General features: G+C 56.8%; 1 protein-coding gene across 2 annotated transcripts in view; it reads right to left on the reverse strand.

Moving 5' to 3' along the window:
* Nucleotides 1-694: 694 nt before the first annotated feature.
* The window catches only part of HIVEP3 (HIVEP zinc finger 3), a 48,146-nt gene continuing 25,568 nt past the window's right edge, over nucleotides 695-23,272 (reverse strand). Inside the window, exons 3-6 of one of the 2 annotated variants that reach the window (XM_054572066.1) lie at nucleotides 14,637-14,812; nucleotides 8,297-8,383; nucleotides 3,028-3,926; nucleotides 695-1,863 (exon numbers count right to left, since the gene is read on the reverse strand). In XM_054572066.1, coding sequence (XP_054428041.1) covers nucleotides 1,075-1,863; nucleotides 3,028-3,926; nucleotides 8,297-8,383; nucleotides 14,637-14,812 — 1,951 coding nt within the window. In that variant the 3' untranslated portion in view covers nucleotides 695-1,074. The remainder of the gene's footprint in view (nucleotides 1,864-3,027; nucleotides 3,927-8,296; nucleotides 8,384-14,636; nucleotides 14,813-23,272) is intronic. The other variant, XM_054572065.1, reaches the window with a different exon arrangement.

Consider the following 23,272-nt stretch of genomic DNA (forward strand, 5'->3'; position numbering starts at 1 on the left):
CTCGGGAAAAACCCAGCCGTGAAGGAAAGGGCCCTTTGTACCCCAGGGACCAAATGTGAAACGAAACTCAAGTCCCAGCCTCTGGAATAGCAAGGCTATGCACCTTGGATCTTGACCCCGAGGGGCTGGGCCCCGCTGCTCCAGCCTTGAGAGTAGTTTCTAGAATGAGGCAGGCAGCCTGAGGCCAGGGCCCAGAAAGCAAGGCCTAGGTCAGGAGCTCGGGAACCAGGAGATGGAGGGTCAGAGCTCCTTTCCCAGCCCAGGGTCTGGGGAGGGACTGTAGGGGTGTGGGGGTGGGGGGTGTGGGGAAGTCCACTGGTCAAAGGCCAGGATGGGCTGGCCCATGACTCAGACCACCTGGGTATCTGGGAGCCCTGGGGGAACCAATCAGCTCCTTCCTACCTTCTGCCTACTATTATTTTGTCTTGGAATCCTAGGACAAGAAACAGTTTCTTTTTCTTGGGAAAAAGAAAGTTGGAATTTTCTGGGCTTGCCTGTGGGGGCTGGGTGGAGTCTCCCTGCCTGTGTCTATGTCCCTCTGTCTGGGGCCACTGGCTCTTCTGCTGGCAGTGAGGGGTGGCCGCTAGCTGGGGTGAGAGAAAGTGGCAAAAAACAGGACATAAACATCTGTACATAGGAGTGCTTGCTTTTACATTTAATTATATATTTTTGAGAAGTTTTTTTTTCTCCCTCAGTGCATCCCCTTTCCCTCAGCAAATGGCCGCCGCTTGCCAGCCTTGCGGGGTGGCTGCCGACCCCAGGGGTGGAGGTGAGGCTCCACCTATACCCTTTCTCGAAAAAGCACAAAATATTCACAGCCTCCAACTCCTCGTGGGTTTTTTTTTTATGTGTGTGTATGTTTTGTTTGTTTCTTTTCAAGCAACAAAAGGTACAGAAAAGGCACAGGTAACTGCATACATGAGAAGATAAACTGATGGGGGCTGAGCAGAGGCTGCTGGGACGCACGGACAGGTGGGAGGGGGAGCCCACGGGAGCAAGATGACTCGAGGAAGCTGGCTGGAAGCGTCTGTTGCCGAACACCGGAAGCCAGAGGCTGAAGCTGCCGGAGAGAGGCTAGGTGCTCAGGGGGCCCCTGTCCGCAGGCTGGTGTGCGGGCGCTCCGGGCCCCCCACTTCCTGAGGGCTCAGAGGAGCCCTGACTGGTCCTGGGTTCCCCAGAGAGGTTCCTCCTCCGCGCGGGGAAGCGAGCGGTGGCCTCGGAACTGCTGCAGTCCAGTGGAGGAGCAGCGGAGGCCGGGGGGTTGGCCAACGTGTGCGATGACTCCACGCGGGGGCTCCAGGACTCTGCCTGGCGGCCCTGGGGTGGCCGGAGCGAGGCCTTGGGCAGGATGTGGGGGCTGTGGGGGGGCGCGGGCTCCGCAGACGCCCCAGCCGCACGGGGCTCCCAGTCAGGAGGCCTGCCCAGGCCTCCGCTCGTCCTCTCCCTCTCCTTAGGGTAGTCCCTGCCCTCCAGCTCTGAGGACAGTGTGAACTTGGAGACCTTAGCCACAGGGGACACGGAGGCTGACGAGCTCTCAGTGGGACTCCAGCGGCCTCGCTCCTGGGCCTCCCTGGCCCCTGTCAGGTCACTGCCACCCCCTGAGAAGCCACTGACCCAGGTGGGCCCTGGCAGCAGGGTGGGTTGGGCCCCAGGCCGGGCCTGCACCATCTGGATCCCGCCAATGGGAATCAGGGGGCACGGGGCGCGGGCCAAGTGCTGCGAGTGCAGAGGGAGGTGGCTGAAGATGTTCTCTGTCCGGGCTGGGATGTGGCCGTGGAAGTCATGGGGGGCGGAGAAGGGTCGGGAGGAGATGGGATGAGCAGGGCCAGGTGAGCAGGAGGGACTTCGGGACTCGGCCTTCTGCTGGGGTCAGAAAACAAGACAAGATAAGGCCAGGTTACGTGCTAGGCCCATGGACACCTTAAGACCTAAAAGAGAAGGGGGCCTTGCCTGAGATCACAGAGCAAGTCCCGACTGAGCTGGGGCCAGACCCAAGCTCCAACTCCCCGCCCGTGAGGCCGCCTGCGCTGGTGCCCCCTCGGCAACGGGCTGTCCACAGGCACACACTGACCAGGCGCGCGCTCCGGCCCCACGCCCATCACACCTCCGGCCCGCACGCTTGTCTGCGGAGGATGTGGGCGCTCTGGGGAAGGGGTGCCATGGCCCCCATGCGCCTGGCCCTCTATCTGCATTCTGCTGACTCTCCTGTTCCTAAAATGGCCTTGACCCAACTGCACCCCTGGCTATGAGTCCCCATTCAAGGCTCCCGACCTTCACCCACCACCAGGAATTTTCATGTGACCCCGGAATTAAAAACCAAGGAGAGGCTTCTCTGTCAAGCTCCTCCAGAAGCGTGAGTCCCTGAGTGAGCGTGTCAGTACTGCTGGCGGGGAAGGGGGTGCTGGCTCCTGACAACGCGGTGACAGAAAGGGTGCTGGAGGTGAAGGTACGTTAACAATGGCGGCGTTGTCAGCGCTGCAGATCACGGCAGCACGGGTGGCAGGGATGGTGGTGGCAACAGCAGTGACTGCGGCTGGGGTGACAACACTAACCAAGCTGATGAGGTGGCGGTAATGGTGTGCTGGAGTGCAGTGACAGCTGAGAGGGTGTTGGCGACTGTTGGTGGCAGTGACGGTGCTGAGGGGGTGACAGGGATGGTGTTGGCCGTGGCGTCTCTGAGGGTGCTGGTGACAGTGATGCTGACAGGTGAGGATTTTGGTTAAGCTCTGCCATCTGCTCAAAGAACACATGGGGATGGGGACGGGCACGGAGTGGGAAGAGACTGGCACAGGGCCAGCTCCAAAGTCCACGCTCTGCTGCTTCTGAGGCTAAATTAACTGGTTGCAAGCACCCGGCACGGTGCCTGGCTCAGAAGGTGCCCCATGCACGTTTGCTAAGGTACCAGGGACCACTGTGCTGGCAGGGCTGTTTGGCTCCAGGCCTGGTGCCTCAGCGAGGAGCGAATTCGCAGCCCCCCACCCACCGGGGAGGAGCGAGAGGCCCAGTCATCCCGGCGCAGGAACTCACCCGTGTGGAGGCACAGGTCTCGGGGCTTCTGCCAAGAAGCTTGTGAGGTAGAGGCGCGGGCCGGTAGAGAGCCCGCGGGGCCAGCCCCGAGCTTGGGCCGCACTCGCCCGCCGAGGGGCTGCCCGGCCCAGCCAAGGCCCACTTCCCCGGCAGCACTGACCGTGGCGGTGACTCAGCCTGGCCTGGTGACCGTCTCCTGGTGGGCGAGTGTTTGGGGGTGGCTGGGTCTGTGGTGCCCTCATGTTCGGGGGGCAGATGCGCTCGAGGGGGCAGTTCCCTTCCCAGGGAGTGGGGGATGAGAGGAGACAGCTCAAGTCTTGGAGACCCACAAGGGAGAGGGCCAATCTGGGAGCCAGGTGGGCTCCGGGCTGAGGCCTGTGGCTCTCGGGCCGGTGAATGTCGCTGGGGAGATGAGTCGCTTTTGGTTAATGGGTGTTTGTGGGCAAGTGGTGAGCGGCTGCCTGCTTCTTTCCCCGGGGACCACGGCCTTCTCGGGGACAAGGCCTTAGAGCTCAGGGCTGCGCTTGTGTCCTTCTCCACGGGGCCTGAAAGGGCCGGTCCCAGCCGGGGGAGACACAGTATGCTTTGGCTGGACGTGGAGCAACTGCCTGCTTCCGAGACTGAGCTGCCCCGCGTGGCCTGGCTGCCAGAGGTGGCATCGGGGGGCCGAGGGCCCTGAACGGGAGAGGAGTCTGCTGGCAGCGTGGCGGGCGGGCAGGGCAGGGGTGCCTCTGAGGACGGTCCCGATGGCTCGTCCTGGCTCTCATCCTCATCCTCATCCTCGTCTTCATCCAGGTCTGAGTCTGAGTCTGAGTCCTCCAGGTCTGAAAACTGGTGCTCCGCCACCGCCTCCGAGCCCTCTCGCCCTTCCGAGTCCTGGAATGGGTCGTCACTGGTTCCTGCGGGGCGAACACAGGACACCGGGGTCACAGCTGGCCCCACGGCTCCTCCTCTCTAAGCCCCAGTGTCCTCGTCTGCAAACTGAGCGTGAGAGCCATGGCAACGGCACAAGATCATTGAGAGGATGAGGGACATGACAGACATGGGAGCATTTTGTAAATAATCACAGCCAACAGAATTACTTTGTATCTACCCTGTGCTGGGTTTAGTTCTAAGGACTTCATGTGCATTAACTCATTCACTGAGTCCCCAACAATCCTGTGAGGGTGGCACTATTCTAATCTTCATGTTACAGGTGAAGAAGCCAAGGTAAAAGAGGTTAAGTAACTTGCCCAAGTAAGGGAAGTAGTGAGGCTGGGACTGAACCCCAGCAAATAAGACAGGTGTCTTTTCGTTGTTTTGATTTTTTCATTACTATTTCAGTGCTCGCTCTACCATGAGCAAGTTGTCACCTTGCTGTGCCTCAGTCTCCTCCTTTGTTAAATGAGAGTGATAGTTTCACCTCACAGGATTTGAGAGTAAATGCACACCTAACACATAGTGAGGGCTCAAATAATTATGGTCACTGTTTATACAGTCATGAAGAAATCGATTATTCTGAGACACGACAGCTGTGCTGGCCAGTCCAGCAGCACGGGGCTTTGGTTTCTCTAAACGTACATTTGCCACCACAGCTGGGCTGCTGCTGGATGCTACAGTGGCATCTGGCAGGTGGCAGGCCTTAGCCTCTGTGGGTTTGGCTAAACGGGCCTCAGGCGCAGAGCCGGGCCCCATTCTAGCAGCTCCTGTCCAGGGGACCTGCTGCCCCTGTAGAAACCTAAGCTGCTCCCAGTGGGGGCGGGGGAGCGGGGGGAATGGAGCTTCAAAACCTAAGCCTCCTGGCCTGGCTTCCAGTAGGGCAGCCCCAGCCAGCAGAGTCACCTCTATCATGACACAGGTCTTGTTGGGGCATCTCTGAAATGGGCAGCAATTGGGACTCCAGGGGGAGCGCCCCTAACATCCGGCCCACCTGGCAGGCTCCTGAACGTTTGGGCTCTGCCGGCCCATCTCCAGGCTCACCGCCAGTCCCACCACCTCCCTCGGACATACCAGCACCCGCTCCACCCCTGACCAAGAGAACTGGACACACCAGCTGACTCAGGCCACGTGTGCAACCAGGCTTCTGAGCCCCACCATGCCGAGCTGTCCAGGGGCCCAGAAAGCACAGCATTCCTGCTTTCAAATAGCTCCAGTATGCAACAGTAAGATGCTTGAGATGAATAGCGGGCATTCAGGAGGATGTAGGTCGAAAACCCTGGGGTGGAGCGGGGGCTAGCAGGTGAAGGGAGCAGAGTGGTGAGGGAGGGGAAGAGACCTGGGGCTGGGAGGGGTGCAGGGATGGGGAGGGCAGTTTTGCAGTTTGCCCCAGGCATTGCTGTCCCTGCCTAAGACATCAGTAGAGGCCTGCTTCAGCCTCAGGAGTTCACCTGACCGCAGGGGGGAATCCAGGCCCAGAGAGCAAGCAGCAAGAGGGGCTTCCCCCGGGTCACCCAAGGCCAAGTGGCCAAGTCAAAACTAAGGTTTACTACTCTTGCATTATTATGCTGCCATTTTAAAAATGACATTATATGTCAAGAAGTAGAAAATGGTCTGGGTTTGAATCTCAGCTCCACCTCTTCCTTGTTGTTTGATGTTGGACAACTTGCTTTCTCTGTGTTCAGTTTTCTCATCTATAAAATGGGGGTAAGAGTAGTAGAAGCCACCGCATGATGCTGTGGGGAGGATTGCAAGAATCTGACACACACAGTAAGTACCCGATAAACCTTAGCTATTATCTACACGCACCCAGGACTCAGCAGACAGCCAGCATTGCAAGCATTTTGCAGTTCAGATCAGAGGGAGAGTCAGGACCAGGGTCTCCGGGTATCTAGCAAGGAAGGCCTGTAAAGACCCTCTTTAAGGATGAGGAATTTGATACTCAGAGCAGGGCAGTGGTCTGCCCTAGACACCTGTTGCCAGGTGATGGAAGCCAAAAGTCCTCTGCCCAGCCAAGTTTCATCAGGCCCCCCACACCTGGGCTCATGCAGGGCTCTATGGAATGCTCCTATCCTGGGGGCCCATTCCTAACGCCCCTCATGGAGCTGCGGGCCACTGCCGGGATCCCCGCCAAGGTGCTACGGATCCCTGCCGGCTCCCGGGCCTGGGAGCCTGAAGGAGACAGAATGAAGAGTGCGAGGGCACTCACGAGCTTTGGCCACACGGTGGCGCTAGTGCTCAACCTCCTCACCACCAGGGCGGGGCTGCAGCGCTGGCTGGCCACCCGGAGGCAGTGGATCCCCCCAGCTGTACTCCCCATGCCACTCAGTGTCCAACAGACAGGCTCCTCCCAGAAGCTTCTCACAGTGGGAAGTGGCAACTCCATCCTTACAGCTTCCTAGGCTACAAACCTCGGATTCATCCTTGGCTCCTTTTTTTTTCTCATGTTCCCTCCCTCGCCCTTCCTCCATGTGTCAGCAAAACCTGTTGACTCTACCTGCAGAACACGGTCAGAATCCTACCACTTCTCCCCACCTCTACTCAGCCCACCCAGTCCAAGCCAACCGGTACTCAGCCTGGGTCGCTGCCTCCAGCCGCGCCCCCTACTGGCAGTCTTCTGTACACGGCCAGACATGGAAAGTCGGGGGATGTCACTTCCAAGAACAGCTAAGTCCGGCCCTTGATCTTCACCACCTTAGCTCTTTCTGACCTCACCTCCCCCAATCTCTGGTCATGGGCTCTGTACCTGATGATCCTTCTGGGGGAGAACCCTTCCCAGACCTCATGTGGCTTCACACCATCCTGAGAGAGAGAGAGAGACCCCTCCCCACACTTCCCAGCCTCTCACTTAAAGTTTTCACTTTATACTCATCGCCCCTGCCCGATACACATGTGTTCATTGCCCGCATCCCCTCTAGAATGTAAGCCTCTTGAGGCCAGACTCTCCAGCACCCAGAAGAGGGCTGGAATAGGGCTGGTGCTCAGTTACTGTTTTTGTAGATCTCATCCTCAGGTAAGGTTGTTAAGGTCATCCTTTTTGCCTCATTGGGAAAATGAGGCTGGGAGAGAGTCGGACCAGCCCAGGGTCCCCCAGCTGACTCCTGATGTGGTGCCAGTGATAAACTCTTGACTCCCACCCAGGGAGGGTTCAGGCTCCTGCCCAGCCACCAGACAGTGGGTGGTACGGAGCCAACATTTATGTGTGAGTTCGGGCATTGCTTTTACCTGTCTGAGCTTTCCTTTCCTCTACTTAACATGGGCAACACAAGCTTCCACCACCAGTCATGGGACTCAGTGAAACATCTGTAAATGGCCGGATAGACATTCTTGATAAGCATGGTAACCTCATGCCTTGTTTTGGGGGAACAGTCCCAAGTTCATTGTGTTCTGTTCAATACTGGTGATTTATTTCACCCATCAGAGTGTATGCTCTAAGTCATTTGTAAGACTGCAAATACAGCCCCAAATCAGAAAAACAAAAGCAGAAAACACACACACACACACACACACACACACACACCCCCCACACTCCTGATCCTGATTTCAGGAAATTTGGTCAAAGGTTTGCCAGGTGCAGGAGGCAAGCCTAAGGCCTCCCCTCTGTTGGAGGGACTGCCTGTCTACTTGCCAAAGCCCCTCTGGCCTCTTCCTTGGATTCTGAGGCTGGGCAGCGCCCAGCCAGACCCGCTGCTTTGGACTCATCTTTTCCTCTGCCCTTTCTCCTCAAAAACTGGTTCTGATAATATGCCTCTTACTGATCAAAGAATACGACTGGGATGTGGTGCTGGGATGTGGGATGGGAGGGCAAGGCGACAGGCCTAGCTTTGACTCTCTGGAAGCCTCCAGTTCTCCAAGGCCCAGGGGTCAGCCCCCTGCCCAGTGTGTAGGTGTGAACGTGGGCGTGGACCGTATGTGCGTACCTTATATTGTCATGGTGACGGTGTGCTGAGATAATTTGCTGAGGTAATAATGGCATATGTTTAGAACATGCCTGACAGGTAGTGGGTGCTGTTAATGTTGACTAGGATTACTCATATGTTAATTTACTCAACACACATTCACTGAGCACCCTCGAGTGCAAGGCCATAATGCACAATAGTTACAGCTGTGCAGAATGTGCTCTCTGTATACAGAGAGGGGGGTGATTACCCTGTGAATTTGACCTTGTCTCCCAGTAATTGGGAGGACTGGAGGAGAGGGCATGGGAGAGGGAGGGTAGGGACAGGAGGACAGGAGCAGGGGAGAGGAGGGCAGAAAGGAAAGGGATGGGGAGAGGGACAGGTAGAGGAGCAGGTGGAGGAAGAGGAGGGGGTGGGTAGGGAGGAGAGGGAAAGGAGAGTTGGCAATCCGTTACCTTCTTCGGCTTCCAGCTCCTCCAGCACCCCCGTCTCTTGGCACTTTTTGCTGTGGGCCTTCGACTTCATGTGCTTAGTCAGATTCCCTGGAAAGGAATGAGAGCAGACTCAGGCTTGGCTGGAGGGCAGGGGCCAGGGCAGGCCCAGGGCACACAGAGGCAGCACCTGGCTGGCGGGCCACGGCTTCTCAGACCAGACGAGACCCTGCCAGCGTCAGGGGCTGGGCAGGGGCCTGTACTCAAGCTGGACACAGCCACCGCTGAGAGCAGCATCCAGGACCTCAGGGGCTGGGGTGGGGGGCACTGTGAGGGGACACAGGGTATAATGAGAAAGGGTGAGATGCTGGTTAGAAAAACCACAACAAAAAAAGAAATTAAAAGACATCTCATGTGCAATAGACTTTTTCTGCTTTTGATTTAACTCTGGGCCCGGGAACTGGTGACACTCATCAAACAGGATTGCTGGCTTGGCTATCTCAAATGCTGGGGTGACAGCAGAGCTCCCCTTAACCAACACGGTGGCTTGGGTACTGAGGATGCCCTTCCAACTGAGAGGACTTCTAGGGCAGGCCACAGGGAGCCACGAGGTCATGGCCCAAGCCCTGACTTCCTTAGAGAAGTAATGTCCTGGGCCTCAGTTTCCCCCAGGGCACTGTGCAAAGGCCCTGCCCGCTCCGTGCCTGCGGGGTCCTGGGTGGGGGTGGCTAACTCTGCCCCAAGGGGTCCGTTCAGCCCCATAGCCAATGAGCAGGGGCAGCTGCTCTGTGAAATCAGGACAAAGGTTGCAACACCTTAAAACCCCTCCCCCACCAACATGTGCTCAGCACTTCAAAGGCCACAAAGCCCTGTGGGCGGGAGTGCTCTGGGAAGGAGAGGCTGAGCGCTGCCTATCTGCCCCAAGAGGATGCAGGCCAGATGCCTCACAACGTTCCTTTGGGCCCATCCAACCTGTGACATGCTCAAGGCTTCTCTGTGGATTGCGACATTTCCATATGGCCGTTCATGCTATAAACCATAAGTTGTGAGGTGCTCTGTCTCACTAATCTTCATAATTGGTAAGTTTGAACGGATGGATGGAAGAAAGAAAAATGGATACTTGAACAGATAAAGAGAGGGAGACTGGTGGGTGGATGGATGGATGGATAAGAGGAAATACAAAGTGAAAGAAGGACAGGAAGAAGATGGACAGATGGATGGGATACAGGGTGATTAGATAAGCAGATGGAGACACAGATGGGGGTAAGTTATTAAATGAAAGAATAAATGGAGGGATAGATGGAAAACGGGTCAATGAACAGATGGGAGGATGGAGAACGGGATAGCAGGAGAGAAAGGTGAATGCGGGGTGAATGGCTGGCTGGCTGGGTGAATGGGTGCGCGCACACACACAGGCACGGGGCACCGACAGGCGGAGGGCGAGGCAATGGGACGGTGCGGGGAAGGATGGATTGGCGCGAGGCCAAACGTGAGAAGGGGAGGGACAGGAGGAACAGAGAGGATGAGGGAAAAAATGGGGAGATCTATGGATAGGAAGATAAACTATTAGATGGGAGGATGGGAGTCGTGGATAAATGGAAGGATAGACGATGGATAGGTGAACAGAGAGAGAGCCCATGGATGAACCAAAGGGTGATTCTTAATCATTCTGGGAATTTTAAGGAACCTTTAGGGTTTTGCTGACAGAGTAATGGGAATGTCAATCTGGGATTTCCTGAGGGGTACAGACCAAGGGCAGCGGGGATGGGAGAGAAGCTGTTTCTTTTCTCTTTCCTCATAGTCCATGACATGACTGTCTCTCTCCCAATCTCTGATTTTGCTCCTATAACTGGAGAGAAACCTGGATCTTTCACTGCTGGTTGAAGCGGGTGCAGAGTCATAGCTTCCAGAGTCATCCTGGGGCCAAAGGATCCCCAACGGTCCCTACCCAACATCATGGGCCTCGCCCTCTCTGTGGCGAGCAGGCCGAGTGTGAGGAGGATGTCGGGGGGAGTAAAGCAGCTGGGGTCTTCCATGGGCCGGAGACACAAACTGTCTCCTGAGGTTCTGGGACCAACCCACCTCCCCATGACTTCCCCAGACCACAGAGGACTATGGACACTGATCATTCTGGCTATGACATTGTTTGTTGTACATATTTTGCCTGGAAGGTTTGGGTCTCTCTTTTAACCAAGTTAGAGGCTGAGCACACAATGGGTGCACAACGGCCACCGTTGGGAAATGCTCTTTTCATCCCAGGAGCAACATTTTGGAAGGAACCTCACAGACCATGTAACCCAATCCTCACGAGGCCCAGGGTTTTCCTGCTTTTGCTCTAACTCTTGGTCCTAGTGCTGCTGACATCCTTAGAAGAGACCATTGGCTGTCTCAGCTACTGGGATGCCATGGGAGGGCTCCGGTTAACCAACGCGGTGAACCAGCCAGCCAAGGCCACGCTGCTGGTTGGTGCGGAGCCCTGCGTAGAACCAGGTCTCAGGACTCCAGGGGCCCTGCTTCTCCACAGGGCTGAGGGGCACCGGGATGGTCTAGGAGCTTGGTGGCTTTGGGTTTGAGCTGGGCCTCTGCTGCTCGCTTGCTGTGTGCTCCCGGCCAAGTTTCTTAACCTTCTCAGCCCCAGTTTCTGCAACTCTAAGGTGATACCCACCTCTCAGGGCTGCCGCCACTGACGAGAGAGCACACGCAGAGTGACAGCAGAGTGTGCCTGGCAGAGAACAGACGCCCACACATGGGACCTCCTTCCCTCCCATACCACACACACCTCTCCTGCGCCGCCCGAGACGATCACTCTTTACTGAGCACCGGGGACTCCACCACACGCCACACTGGCTGTGGAGGATAGAGATGCTGAGAGATGCCAGTGGTGCAAATGGCTTCGCCCTTCAGCCTGGGCTCAGGGCTCTCAGGGGAAGGTGCCAGGCAGCCCCGGGGGGCCTGCTTTTCCTCCGCTCCTGCCTCTGGGGTCTGCACCGGGGAGCCGGGGAGCCTGAGGTAACTTTGCCCGGAGAAGCTGTGTGGGTTCCAGGAGCGAACTCTGGAGGAGCAGCCCTGCGCATTGTCAGAGCCCTCCCTGACTGCCCCCCACCCCGCCCAGCCTCTCTCCTCTGTGAGCTGAGGGAGGTGTACCCGATGGCCGCAGGAGTCTTTTTAAGCCTGGACATTGTTTCTTTGTCCGTGGGCAGAGCCTTGCCATGCAGAGTCCTCAGCGTCTCCTAGCCATCCCACGCGGCACCCCTCGCCCCCGCCGCCCCCACCACCAAAAGCCCAGCAGTCCTGGAATGAAAGAGGAAAGGCAAGTGGATGGAGAATGATGGGCATCTGGAAGACAGGCAGCACCTCCACGGAGAGCATTAGGCGATGACCCTGTCTGCCTGGTTTGGCTCTGACTGACCGCCCTCCCTCTGCCCCTGCAGCCCGATGGACGTGAGGCCTTCCCACGACAGTCACCTCTGTCCCCTGAGGCGATCGGTGCAAACCACTCCCGTGGCCTCGGGAACCATCTGAGAAGAGGAAATGGGACCCCCAGACCTCCACAGGGACATCCCGGTGGGCCTTTCCCGGACTCACCCGCTGAGACACCCCTCAGCCAGCACCCAGGGGCCCGAGCTGCCCCCACAACGTCTAACACAGAGACGGAGACAGAGACAGGCAGACAGAGACGAACAAGAGGGGCTCTCCAGGCCTGGGAGCAGTCAGGTGGCGGGGACGGAGGGCCCTGAGGACCATCAGGCCCAGCCTCAGCTCTCCCACAGCCTGGCTGGGCCAGAGCCCGAGGGGGAGAAGGAGGGGAGCCGGAGGCAGCCCACTGGGGGCTGTGAGCGGTGACAGGAGGGGGCCCGTGGTATCTGAGTGACGGCTGAAGGAAGATACGTGGCCCCGGGAGGAATAGGAGCCTCAGTGTCCTGCCCCTTCCCCCACCTGCACCGCGTGCAGAGAAGCCAACAGTGAGCTTTCTCTGCGTCAGCCCACCCCCAACCAGCCCCTCTCTGTGGTCACAGAGTCTGAGATTCCAGCATTTCTGGTTCGCTCACTGCCTTAGCCCTGGAAGGTGCTGTCTTCTGGAAGCCTCTGTGAGCATTTGCGGAGCACTCAGCACCTCCCCTGATCAGCGGTTAGAGCAAAGCCTCCCGGCCGGGCCTGCAGGGCAGCGGGGGCACAGCCTGCGCACCCAGATATTTGCCCCCACGGCACGTGGGGGGCCTGCAGTCCCTCTGCTCGGCTTATGTGCTCTGGATCCTCCAGGCCTCTGTCCTGGCTCCCAGGGACGGGGAAGGGGCCGTAACCGGCTCGGCATGGCTCCCAGTGCAGGCATTGCTCAGAAAGGGGTGTTTCTGCCCAGGCCTGTCTCAGACCTGACACAAAAAAGACTTGGCCTTTACTCTCAAAAAAGGCAGAGACTACCCTGACTGGGAACTCAGCCGGATGGGCTTTCAGGTCCCCGTGCCCCAGGGCTGGGAGGTACTCTCAGGACTGGGCTCCTCACACTGAGGACAGAGCGGTGTGGTCCCCTGGACACACCCTGGGAATAGGGACAGCAGTTACGACCCACTCTGGAGGCCTGCTGATTGGCCACCTGATGTTGACACTCTGTCCAGAGAAGGGGGGACGTGCTCACAGAGAGGAACGTGACGGGGTGATGCCCACGACGCAGGGCCCTGGGTACAGCTCTCGCTTTAACAGTCACTTCCATTTTGGGGGGTCCCACTTTCTTCACCTTCAAGGGGCCCTTGGACGAATGATTTTTGACGTTCAGAGTCAAAAACTGTTCTTTAAACTATCAGTCATTTACTCCCATCTCTCTCCTCCATAAAGTCCCCCTGGCTGTCTGAGGCCAGAGGAAGTAGGATTGCAGGGGACACCTGGGGACGGGGCCCATGTCCAGGCCTGGGCAGGCCAGGCTGAGCTGCCCTGGGTGTGGCAGGGCCTCCGGGCTGGACGCACCATGGGGCAGGGCCCCAGGCCTACCTCTGGGCGCCCCTTCTCCGGGCACCCTTTGGAACACTGTTTATAAGACGCCAAGAGAGAAGAGGGCGAGGACAAGGAAGTGGTGGTGGGGGCGGGGGCACATCCATTCAAACCAAAACCTTGGCGAGAAAGCTCGAGCTCCACTGAGGATGATGGCGAGAGGACAGAGGAGGGCTGGAGCTGGTTTTGGGGTAGGAGACCAGAGCGGGCACGCTGTCGGAGATGTGGCCAGGGCGTGTGATGAACTGTCCCCCTGACTAGTACCGAGAGAACTGAAGGGCTATGAGAGGAGGAGGAAGTGAGGAAGGCTACGTGGGCCTTCGCAGCTGCTGCTCGGCCTCTCTTGCTGGGAGCAGTTTTACCAACAGGAGGAAGATCAACAACAGGCAAAGGGAAATCGGCTCTCGAGTTTCCTCCACCGAAAAACCACAGGACTCCAGCGGGGCCGGTGGGAAGGAGAAAGCAGAGTCCTCCTGCACAAACCCTGACCCAAGAATCTGTAAAGCACAAGAGGCTGAAGCCACCAGGGGTGTCAAGAGCCCCAGGCCTCTCTCCATTCACCTCTGTCTGCTCAGTGACTGGGAAGCAAGGAGCAAGCTGCACTGTTCCCTGCCTGTTCCGCAGGCACCGCCAGCGGCATGAGCGGAGGAGAGCTGGCCTCATGGACTCAGCCCCACTCATCTGCGCCAGGTTCCTGGGCAGCTACAGTGGCCAGGCTACCGCCTTCTCCCATCGCAGCTGCAAGATGCCTACCCTCGATAGTCAGTCCTTCTTCCTCTCGCAGGTGACTGCCAGAGCCTGGGCTGACTCTGCTGCGGAGTGTGGCTGGGGGCCGCAGGGACAGGGCTGCCAGCTGGGTGGGGGAGGGCCGGGCCCTGTACCGAGAGCTGCAGAGAAGCCGGGCAGAGCAGGGACATGGTCTGAGTGGTGAGGCGGGTGGAGGTGGGGGCGGACTCTGGTATGACAAGTGACTATGCAAGTGCGTTAAGTGGCTTGGAGTGGGATGGATTTCCAAATGCAAGAGTGGCAGTGACAAGTGTGGATGCTGGAGTTCATCAGGTCAGTGGATAAAGGGCTAAGGAGACATGCAAAGGAAGGGGTGATGAGATCAAATCAAAACCAGGAACTGGGCACGAGTGCCGCCAGGTGCGGGGGGAGTGCGCAGGGGCAGGGCCGTGTGAAATCCAAGAGGACAGGCTGGAGCGGCCGGGGGTGCCACTGCCCAGTCTGGAGCGCGCTGCTCTGCCACTGGGGAGCCCAGGAAGAGGGGGTGCCCAGGCCCCAGGCAGAGAGGTCTGGGCCCCTGAGCTCTGTGCTGGGGCTCCCAGAGGGGAGCTCCCTGCAGTGGGCAGGGGCTGTGCCCCAGCTGACTGTCTCTTACCTTTGGTTTTAAAAGCAAAGTGACAGTGCTTGCACACATAGGGCCGGACGTCAGTGTGGGTGCGGATGTGTTTCTTCAGCATGCTGGGCTTCTTGCAGCGAATTCCACACTCCTCACAAACATATTTCCCTCGGCCGCGGCCTCGCACATATACATACTCTTCGTTTGATTTGTACCTATGAGCAACAGGCGTCATGGTAAAGGAAAAAAAAAAAGGAGGAGAAGAGGCAGGTCCCCACCTCAGGAGATGCGCGCGCTTCCTAACGGCATCCAGCCGGTTACAGACGCTGGAAGAGGAGGACGCGGAACCAGAGAAAACCATGGTGGGTGATGAGCGACAAGTCGCCCTGGGGATCCAGCATGGACCCCTGCACCTGCCCTGCTCTTCCGACGGGGCGGGGGCTGCCCCCTCTGTCCCCGGCAGAGGCAGCAGACCCTGGTGCTTCCTGCAGGGCCAGTGCAACCACGGCTTCGCAGGGGGATCTCTGTTCCAGAGCCAGCCTGGTACCAGCTCCTGCCCACAAAGTACAGCCACTCTGGGCCACCAGAGGAACAAAGAGATTAACGAAAAGTAACAGCCACCAAACAGCGGCTCTAGCAGCTACCGTTTATGGACCACTCAGTCTGTGCCAGGCCCTTTCCCCAAACTGTATCACAATCACGAGGAAGAGCCCTTAAGAGCCCCAGGCTCCCACAGCCAGAGAGGGATAGAACTAGGATCTGAACCTGCCTGCCCCAAAGTCTGTCCGCCTCCCACGGGGGCAATAAGTGCTTTAGAGCCTGCTAGGAAGCCACCTAGACGCTCGTGTGAGGGGAGGAACGAGGGATGGCCAGCATTTTCTCTGCCGCTGGAATTTGGAAACCAGGAGCCCTGCATTCACCCCACTACCTCATCTCACCTCCGAGAGGAGGAGGCTCTCAGGACCCAGATTCCAGCCTCTGGGATCATGTGGGATCACAGTGGGAGCTGCGAGCAGCTTTCAGGAGCCTCCTGAGGCAGCTGGCCCCCCTGCTGGGCCTCTGGGCCACCTACTACAACTGACCATTATGACGACAACTACGACAATAACGATGCTATTGGACCTGAATCAGAGAGCTCTTTTGTCCACCAGGAAGGAAACCCATGAGGCTCACTCAATAACATCCTCACCAAAACACCTTCTTGTTCTGTTGCTACGGATGTGCGAGTCTCCTGAGCAGGAGGGGAAGGCTGCACAGGCGGAAGGGCCCGGGGCGGGGATCCAGCCTCATTCCAGGAGAGTTTTCTGATGCATAAGGCCTGGAGGTCCACAGCGTGGCTGCCTGGAGGGAGCTGAGCAAGCACCGTCCCGCGAGAGGCCTGCCCGTGCCCCCCACTCACCCCTGCAACACGCCCCTGCCCAGGTGGTTGGAAGCTCAACTCCGGGGGCCGTCGCAGAGGGACAGCTGGGAGACTATGAGCGAGTGGCAGCAGCTGGGACCCAGTCCCGCTCTGCGGGGCTGTCAGCTTACCCTGAGAAGACGTCACAGGGGACTCTCAGGCTGGAGCTGGCAGGCAGCGACGCAGCGGTCGCCGCCACACCCCGACTCCTCACCTCACACACACCACCTCCCCACTCACACTCGGGCACACACTCCCACTCGCTGACAATTCGCACACACACTAACGTGAACTCACACACACTTACACTCACACCCCCCCCCGACACCCTCACTAACACACTCATACTCACAGGGACACCCACACCCACACTGATACACATATGTACTCACGTGCTCACATCACATACACTCACCCCACGCCCCCATTCACACAGTGACAGGCACAGACGCACACCCCATAAACTCTCATACTCACCAGTACACATGGTCTCACACAAACACATTCACACGTAGACCGTAGACCGCGGTTCGTGGTGAGTACTGGTGGGTCCTGTCTTTGTCACCTCAGCTTTGGCCAACCGATGCCACTCACATCATCTGAACCCCGCTGTCTTCCTCTTACAGGCCCTGACTGGCAGCTCGGGTGCCCAGTCCTCAGGTCGGGGGGCCAGCTTTTCCCCCGATCCAGGGCAGAGCGCCACCTCATGTTCAAGGGGAGGAACTGAAGGCCATGGGGGGTGGGGGTGGGGAGAAACAACTCCTTTTGCTCTTACGAAGAGCGCCCTGTGGGTCCGCATGGGACATCTACTTCCCAGTGACAGCACTTTGCCCTCATGAAGCAGGCCTCCTGGACCCAAACCTGCTACCCACACCTGGATCTTCATTCCTGTGTCCTTCTGTGCCCTGGGGCCGAGTCCGAGATGGGGCGCCCTTTTCCCAGCTGCAGAAGAAAGACGTGAGAGTGGCTTGGTCTCCTCTTTGCACTGGAGGTCCTACTGCCTGGACACCTCCACTCGGCTCCGCTCGGCGGGTCCGTGACATCCCGTCCCCTCCGACATCCAGCCGCGATGGCGCCCTGCAGTGTTCCCCTTCCCTTCACTCCACCGCCGCGGTGAGCTCCATGGGGTCCCTCCCACACTGGCCCACAGCCACCCCGACTTCTAACATATCTGGGCTTCGCCCTGTACTCAAGCCAACCCAGAGGCAGGCACTAGAGCCTGTCTGGTGCAGCTGCCCTGGGACCCCGCATTTCTTCCCCATAGCAAGCTTATACCACACAGTCCTCCCAAAGGAAGACACACACGCACACAGAGAGGGGACTCTGAGCCTTCGGGGCGGGGGCCTGACTTGGCGGAGGAGGCCCATACACCATGAAAAGTGTGCTCAGAACCACGTTTGCATGTCACCCCACCTGTACTGCCTATGATGCTTCTGGGTCCCCGTCTCCGTAAGTGGCACACACTCCCCTCCGTGGCTGGCCAGGCCAGCACATCGGGGGCCTCCATTTCCTTCACTCTTCATCTCTCCTCCATCACCAACCTGTCGATGCCACACCCCCGTGTGTTCCAGGGGCCCCCCGCCCCCACCAGCCAAAGCTACCACCCCCGTCCTGCACTACTGCCCCCTTTCTTCACGGAACAGCCTCCCCCAAGTACATCGTTCCTGTCATTCTTCCCAGAGCTCCTCCTACTTTCTCAGAATAAAGTTCTGCCCCCTCCCACAGTGGGTACAGAAGGCCCAGGGCACCACCCGGCCCTGCTGCCCCTCCAGCTCATCTCTCACCCATTCTCACGACCCCCCGCCCATCATTCCAAACGTCACCCAGTGCCTCGGAGATTTTCCCACTGGCCTTCCACCTGCCCCCAGCACCACCCACCACCCTCTTCCACCTGACCAGCATCTCTGCTCCTTCAGGGCTTTGTCAAAAGGCTCTGCCTTCTGAGCCCTCCCCCATACCTTTAGGCCCGCAGCCAGCACACACTTGTCAGGTTGTGTGTACTGTAATGACCTGGTCACAAGTGTGTCCTCATTATCCCCATGAGGAGGGCCCACGTGAGCCTCACTCACTGGTGTATCCCAGGGCCCAGCACAGGGACGATTCCCAGCAGGTGCTCAGCACTCATTGGCTGCGCCGAAGAAAGCCGACCCTAGGCCTTCTTTCCCCAGATCTGCCATAATCAGCTTCTCAGCCTGGACGTTCGTACCCTATCAGTCCCTCAGTGCCTGACGCTGTGGGCTCTCCAGGGGCACAGTACAAAGCCAGTCCCTCCTAACCAGGGTGGGCTGGCTGGACACTCCGCACTGTCTGGTAGAAATGGCTCTGCTCAGTGGGTAGCGGTCAGCACGGGACCTGGGTTGGAGTCCTCGCTTCCTCGTGAACTCACTAGGTGACCTTGGGCATGTCACTTCCCCTCCTTGGGAATAGTCACTCTTCATTGCTTTTAAGCACACCAAGTGCCTCACATGCCTGACATCATTCAGTGCTCCCATCGACGCTTTACTATTGTCCCCATTTTTCAGAAAAGGGAACCAAGGCCCAAAGAGCTTAAGTGATGTGGCCACGATCACCTAATCAGCCATTTTTGTGCTTAGCACCTTGTCCCTGCACAGGCTTGCTGTAGAGATACTTTTAGATGATGCAGATCAAGGTTTCCTTAGCACCTTCCTTCTTCAGAGCCCCCAAAGCGAGGCCTGCAACACCACAGGCAAACAAGAGCGGCACCGTTCTCCAACCAGCCCTTCCTGAAAGGCCAGCAGCTCTGGGTGGGACCCGCAGGCGTTGACAGCTGCAGAGAAATGCCCTGCAAAGAGCCAGGGCAGGAAACCAGAAAACCCTGGTGGGGCCCTTCGGGTGCGGTCCTGCTTCCCAGGCCTTCCTTTCACGCAGGGGAAGAAGCCACGGACCCTCTGCCTGTTTCAGGGCTGCAAGACAGCCCACCGCAGAGAGACCTGGGTGCTGTGGACGCCCAGGACAGGAGCCATTTCCCCGAGCCCCACCACCTGCCTGTTTTCTGCTGCCCTGACAGGCCAGGGGTGTCAGCCAGTCTAGGAAATGTTTCAGTTTTGTTTTTAAAGAAAAGAGCTGTTTCTGTGGATTCCAGAAAGTTCTTAGAGCAGACAGTTTGGCTGCCTGAGGGGTAGGGCTCTGAGGCCAGAGGCCAATGCAGCAAGGGGGGGTCTGCCGAGGGGGGCTGGGGCTTGGTCCCGACCACGGCCATGGCAACAGGGACCCCAGGCCCCCACCTGGAAGCAGCTCTCTGTTCTGCTGACTTGGGTGACAAGCGGGGCTGCCAGGAGGGCTGTGGAGCCGCCTGGGTCCTCTGGCTCTGTTTTCATTCTTACTCTGCAGCTCTAAGGCTCATGGACTCAGCGGAACAGAAAAAGAATCAGGAGGAGTTGTTTCCTTCTGACCTAACAGAGAAGGAAACAGAAACAGGGGGTTCATTGTTGCCCTAAGCTACAAAGCTGCTAGAAAGTTGCAAAGCAGAAACTGGTACCCACACTGGGCTCCAGTGCTCATATGCGTGACATAGTGCGACCTCCTGCCTTCAGCAGCATCTCCAGTCCTGCAGCTGGTGAGGCTGGGCTGCCTATGAATATTCAGCACGTGACAACGCGGGTTGTGGCTCTAGACTCTTTGGAGGCGTTTGTCAAACCCGCAGCTTCCACTAAACACATGAGAACTCAGCGCATAGCTCCCTAAGGGGATGGCACATCTCTCTGCTCCAGATTCCAGAAGGGATGTGTTGGGAATTAAATGGCATTTCAGGCAAGGTGATGGGGGAATCGTTGTTTCTGGACTCTGCGTATGACAAAGACTCCACAGTGAAGCTGCTGTGTAAAGTAGTGAGCTCCCCGTCACTAGTACTATTCATCAAGAGGCCGGACGAACAGACTAGAGGACCCCAAAGCAGGAGAAAATAATGGTTATTTCACACCCATGACACGTCCAGCCTGCTGCTGATGGAAGAGGCTTTAGGTGGATTACATTGTTTACTCCTCTAACAAGGCTATAAAATGGATATATTTATCCTTTAAATATTCCATGTTTATTCCAATAAATATAAATAGATATATTTATTCCTGACCAAATGGAGGGGGAAGGCAGGAGATGGGGATGGGCTGGCAACATGACTGAGCAGAGGAGGCCCTAGAACGGGGGAGGGGTGGGGCTGTGGTGAGCTGGGAGGCAGGCCCCACCCCTCCCTGAGGTATTACCATACCCTTCTGTAGGTCATGCTGGGTATTAAGTGCTATTTTAAAGACTTTACATGCATCGCCTCATTAAAATTGTGTGTCAACCCTATGAGACAGGGGCTCTAACCATCTTCATCTACACACAGAAAATCAAGTCACAGAGAGGTTAAGTAATTTGCCTCAGGTCACACAGCCAGTAAGTTTAACAGAACCAGAATCTGAACCCAGGTTACCTGTTATAAATGCAAAGTTCAGGTGCTTAATAGCCTGTTTTAAAAAATGCTAGGTATGTCAAATGAAATAGGAGTGGTAGATCCAGCCCAGAACTAACCTTCTATCTCAAAGTAATCTTCCCAAGGTCATGCGGCCGCTGGGGCACATCTGACCTTCAAGCTCAGGACTTTTCTCTCTACCAAGATACATTTTTCTCTTAAATGAGGGGAAGAACTTAATGGCCTCCAAGCTACCTTTCTAATCTGAGATTCCATGATGCTACTCTGCATGTATATTATTGATTTATCCATATATTATTAATATTTTATCACAAAACTTTCACCTCTCTTCCAAACTTGGGTATTTTAAAGGTTTACTGAATTTCTGATTTTATTATGATCTCGTTGCTCAGTGTGCTTCCCCGTGGGTCGCGCGTCTGGGGTGTAATCATGCGAAGCAACAGGCAGATGTGATAGAACTGCACACCCTGTCACTCGGAGGCCCGCTTTTGCAGGCAGCCAGTGTCCTGTGAAGCAAGGCTCAGGGTCAGTTCCCAGTGGCCACTGTGCCCTGGGAGGTCCGGCCACAGCGAGCCTGCCAGCTTGTCTGCAGTGACACGCTGCTTTCTTGGTGAAGCTTGAAAAGGAAGGGATGTCTAAGGGAAGGGAAGCAAGGGCTAGGAGGCACAGCTGACTGAGCTGCACATTTGCTAAAAATACTCAGTTGTCAAGAGGTAGGGAACACAGCTCTCAATGAAAAATGGACCAGGGAGGCTGAGCTGTGGGTTACGGAGGACATTCCCACTGAGGCCTGGGCACGTCCCAGATTCTCCTTTTGTCAGGATTCTGCAGAAATCACATCATGTCACAGCATCCGGGGTGGAGGCATTTAATGTGCAGCCCAAGGACAGGCCCGCTGTGCCAGGAATTCCACAGCACGCGGGTAACACCAGCGCAGGCACCGCACCCGCGAGTGGTGTGTCTATTTTAAGCAGTATTCTGTGCGTTTATGCAACACTCGCCAAGGCCGGTCTGAGCCTGGGGCTGGGCCAGGGTTAGAAACACAAAGCTAAATAAGCTCCTGGCCAAGGATGAGTAACAGGTATTTTTAAAGATCGTAAAACAGAGATAGAAACGGTAATAAGACAATGTACAAAGTGCTGTGGATGATCAGGGGAGGCCCGGCAGGAGGGGAGGCCTTCCATCGGGCCCTTTGCAGGGGAGCTGGCTCTGACTTGCGAGGGCCGGAGGGAAGAGGACGCAGATTCAAGAGGTCAAGGAGCTTCTTTCTCACCTCCCTCCACCTCACCAGCACGTTGTGGGCTTGCATTTGTGCCATTTGGGCCATTTCCTAAAGGTTTTCCTGTTGCGATTTTTCATTCTAGGGGAAGAGCAGGGCTCAGGGGTCTGAGAGCCAGCACAGCTCTGAAAAATAGGAGGTGCCTTTTGTTCTAAAGAAATCGGCAGGACACGTGGAGATGCTGTGGAGTGAATGGCCCAACCCAGACCCCTAAGGACCACCAAGCAGGGGGCAGGCCTGGGGGGGAATGAAGCCAGCTCGGGGCAAAAGACTGCAGCCAAGGCTCTGCTTCCCACCAGGCAGGGAGATTGGGAGGGAGCTGTGTCTCTCCTATTCAGGGAAGTGAAATTGTCAAAGAGGAGTGGGCGCCTTCACTGCGCACATTATATGGAGTTGCTCCAGCCTGCAGCAGCCCCTGCAGGGTTCTCCAACAGTAACTTTCAAATTGTGCTCAGGATGCAGGGAGGCGGGAGACTGAGCAGCAGGGTTCTGGGCCTTGCTCCCCGACCCCACCCTCTTATTGAGCCTTTTTTTTTTTTTTCTGAGTAGGCATTGATGTAAACTGAACTTTGTAACAGAAGTTCTGTGAATTTAAAAACAATTTGAATATTACTGTTAAAGAACATTCATGCTCGGAAGCTCCTTAAAACATCTGACTTCCAGAGTGGGCGGGGGGGGGGGGGCTTTGTGCATCCTCTGATTTAGCCCTTTTTAGGCAGATCCTGGAACTGGGGTTGCAGTTTCCTAGGTAGCTCCTGCCCCCTCGAGAAAGCTCTCTGACTGTTAAGCTAAAGTGGTCAATCTGCGTTCCCATCGTAGTCAGAGCTCTGGCGGCGCAACTCCTCTTCCCCATGAACTCTCCACACTACTCAAGAGTCCTTCGCTCCAGACCCAACATTTCCACATCCTCAAACACTCTACTCAGGATGGATCCCTGATTCCTCCCCAGACTGTCTTGGACGCCACGGCGTCCAGCATGGAGCAGGATTATGGCCTCCTCTCTCTAGGGCTCTTCCAGCCTCACTTCCTTGTTCCCCAGGTAGGAAGCAGTCCCAGAAAGGGGAAAGGACTGGATCCTGCAGATTAAATATGTGTCTTCTTCTCTACTAAAAACCACTAAAGAGAACGTCAGCCAGGGTAAGTAAGAGGTGTAATCTTTGATCATGGAAAAAGAAACAGCTATCATTTCTTGAGTGCTTCTTCTGTGGCTGGCACTTCTTACAGGAATTATATTGTGGAAGCCCTGGCTCAATTCTCCCTGACAAGTAGCAGGAATTGAGGTTGGAAGGTCGAGCTGAGGCTGACTTAGAAGAGCCTTGGATGCCAGCACAAAAGCCCGGCCTGTGTCTTGCCAGCGGTGGGGGGTAGGGAAGGTGTTCGGGTAGAGCCAGAAGCAGCCCTCCGGGCTGTGTGCAGCCGCAGCAGGAGGGGGTGCTGCCTAAGGCCGTCTACTGAAAGAGCTGATGGAATATGTGTATACACTAGGCGCCTGATCGGTGCCTGTGGGCCAGTGGCTGCGAGTTGCTTAGTTTTTAGTTCTGTATCAGAGGCACAGCAGCCCTCAA

The sequence above is a fragment of the Pteronotus mesoamericanus genome, unplaced genomic scaffold (genome assembly GCF_021234165.1).
Source record: "Pteronotus mesoamericanus isolate MK-2021 breed Mesoamerican mustached bat unplaced genomic scaffold, CSHL_Meso_final contig_221, whole genome shotgun sequence".
In the NCBI taxonomy this organism is placed as follows: Eukaryota; Metazoa; Chordata; class Mammalia; order Chiroptera; family Mormoopidae; genus Pteronotus; species Pteronotus mesoamericanus.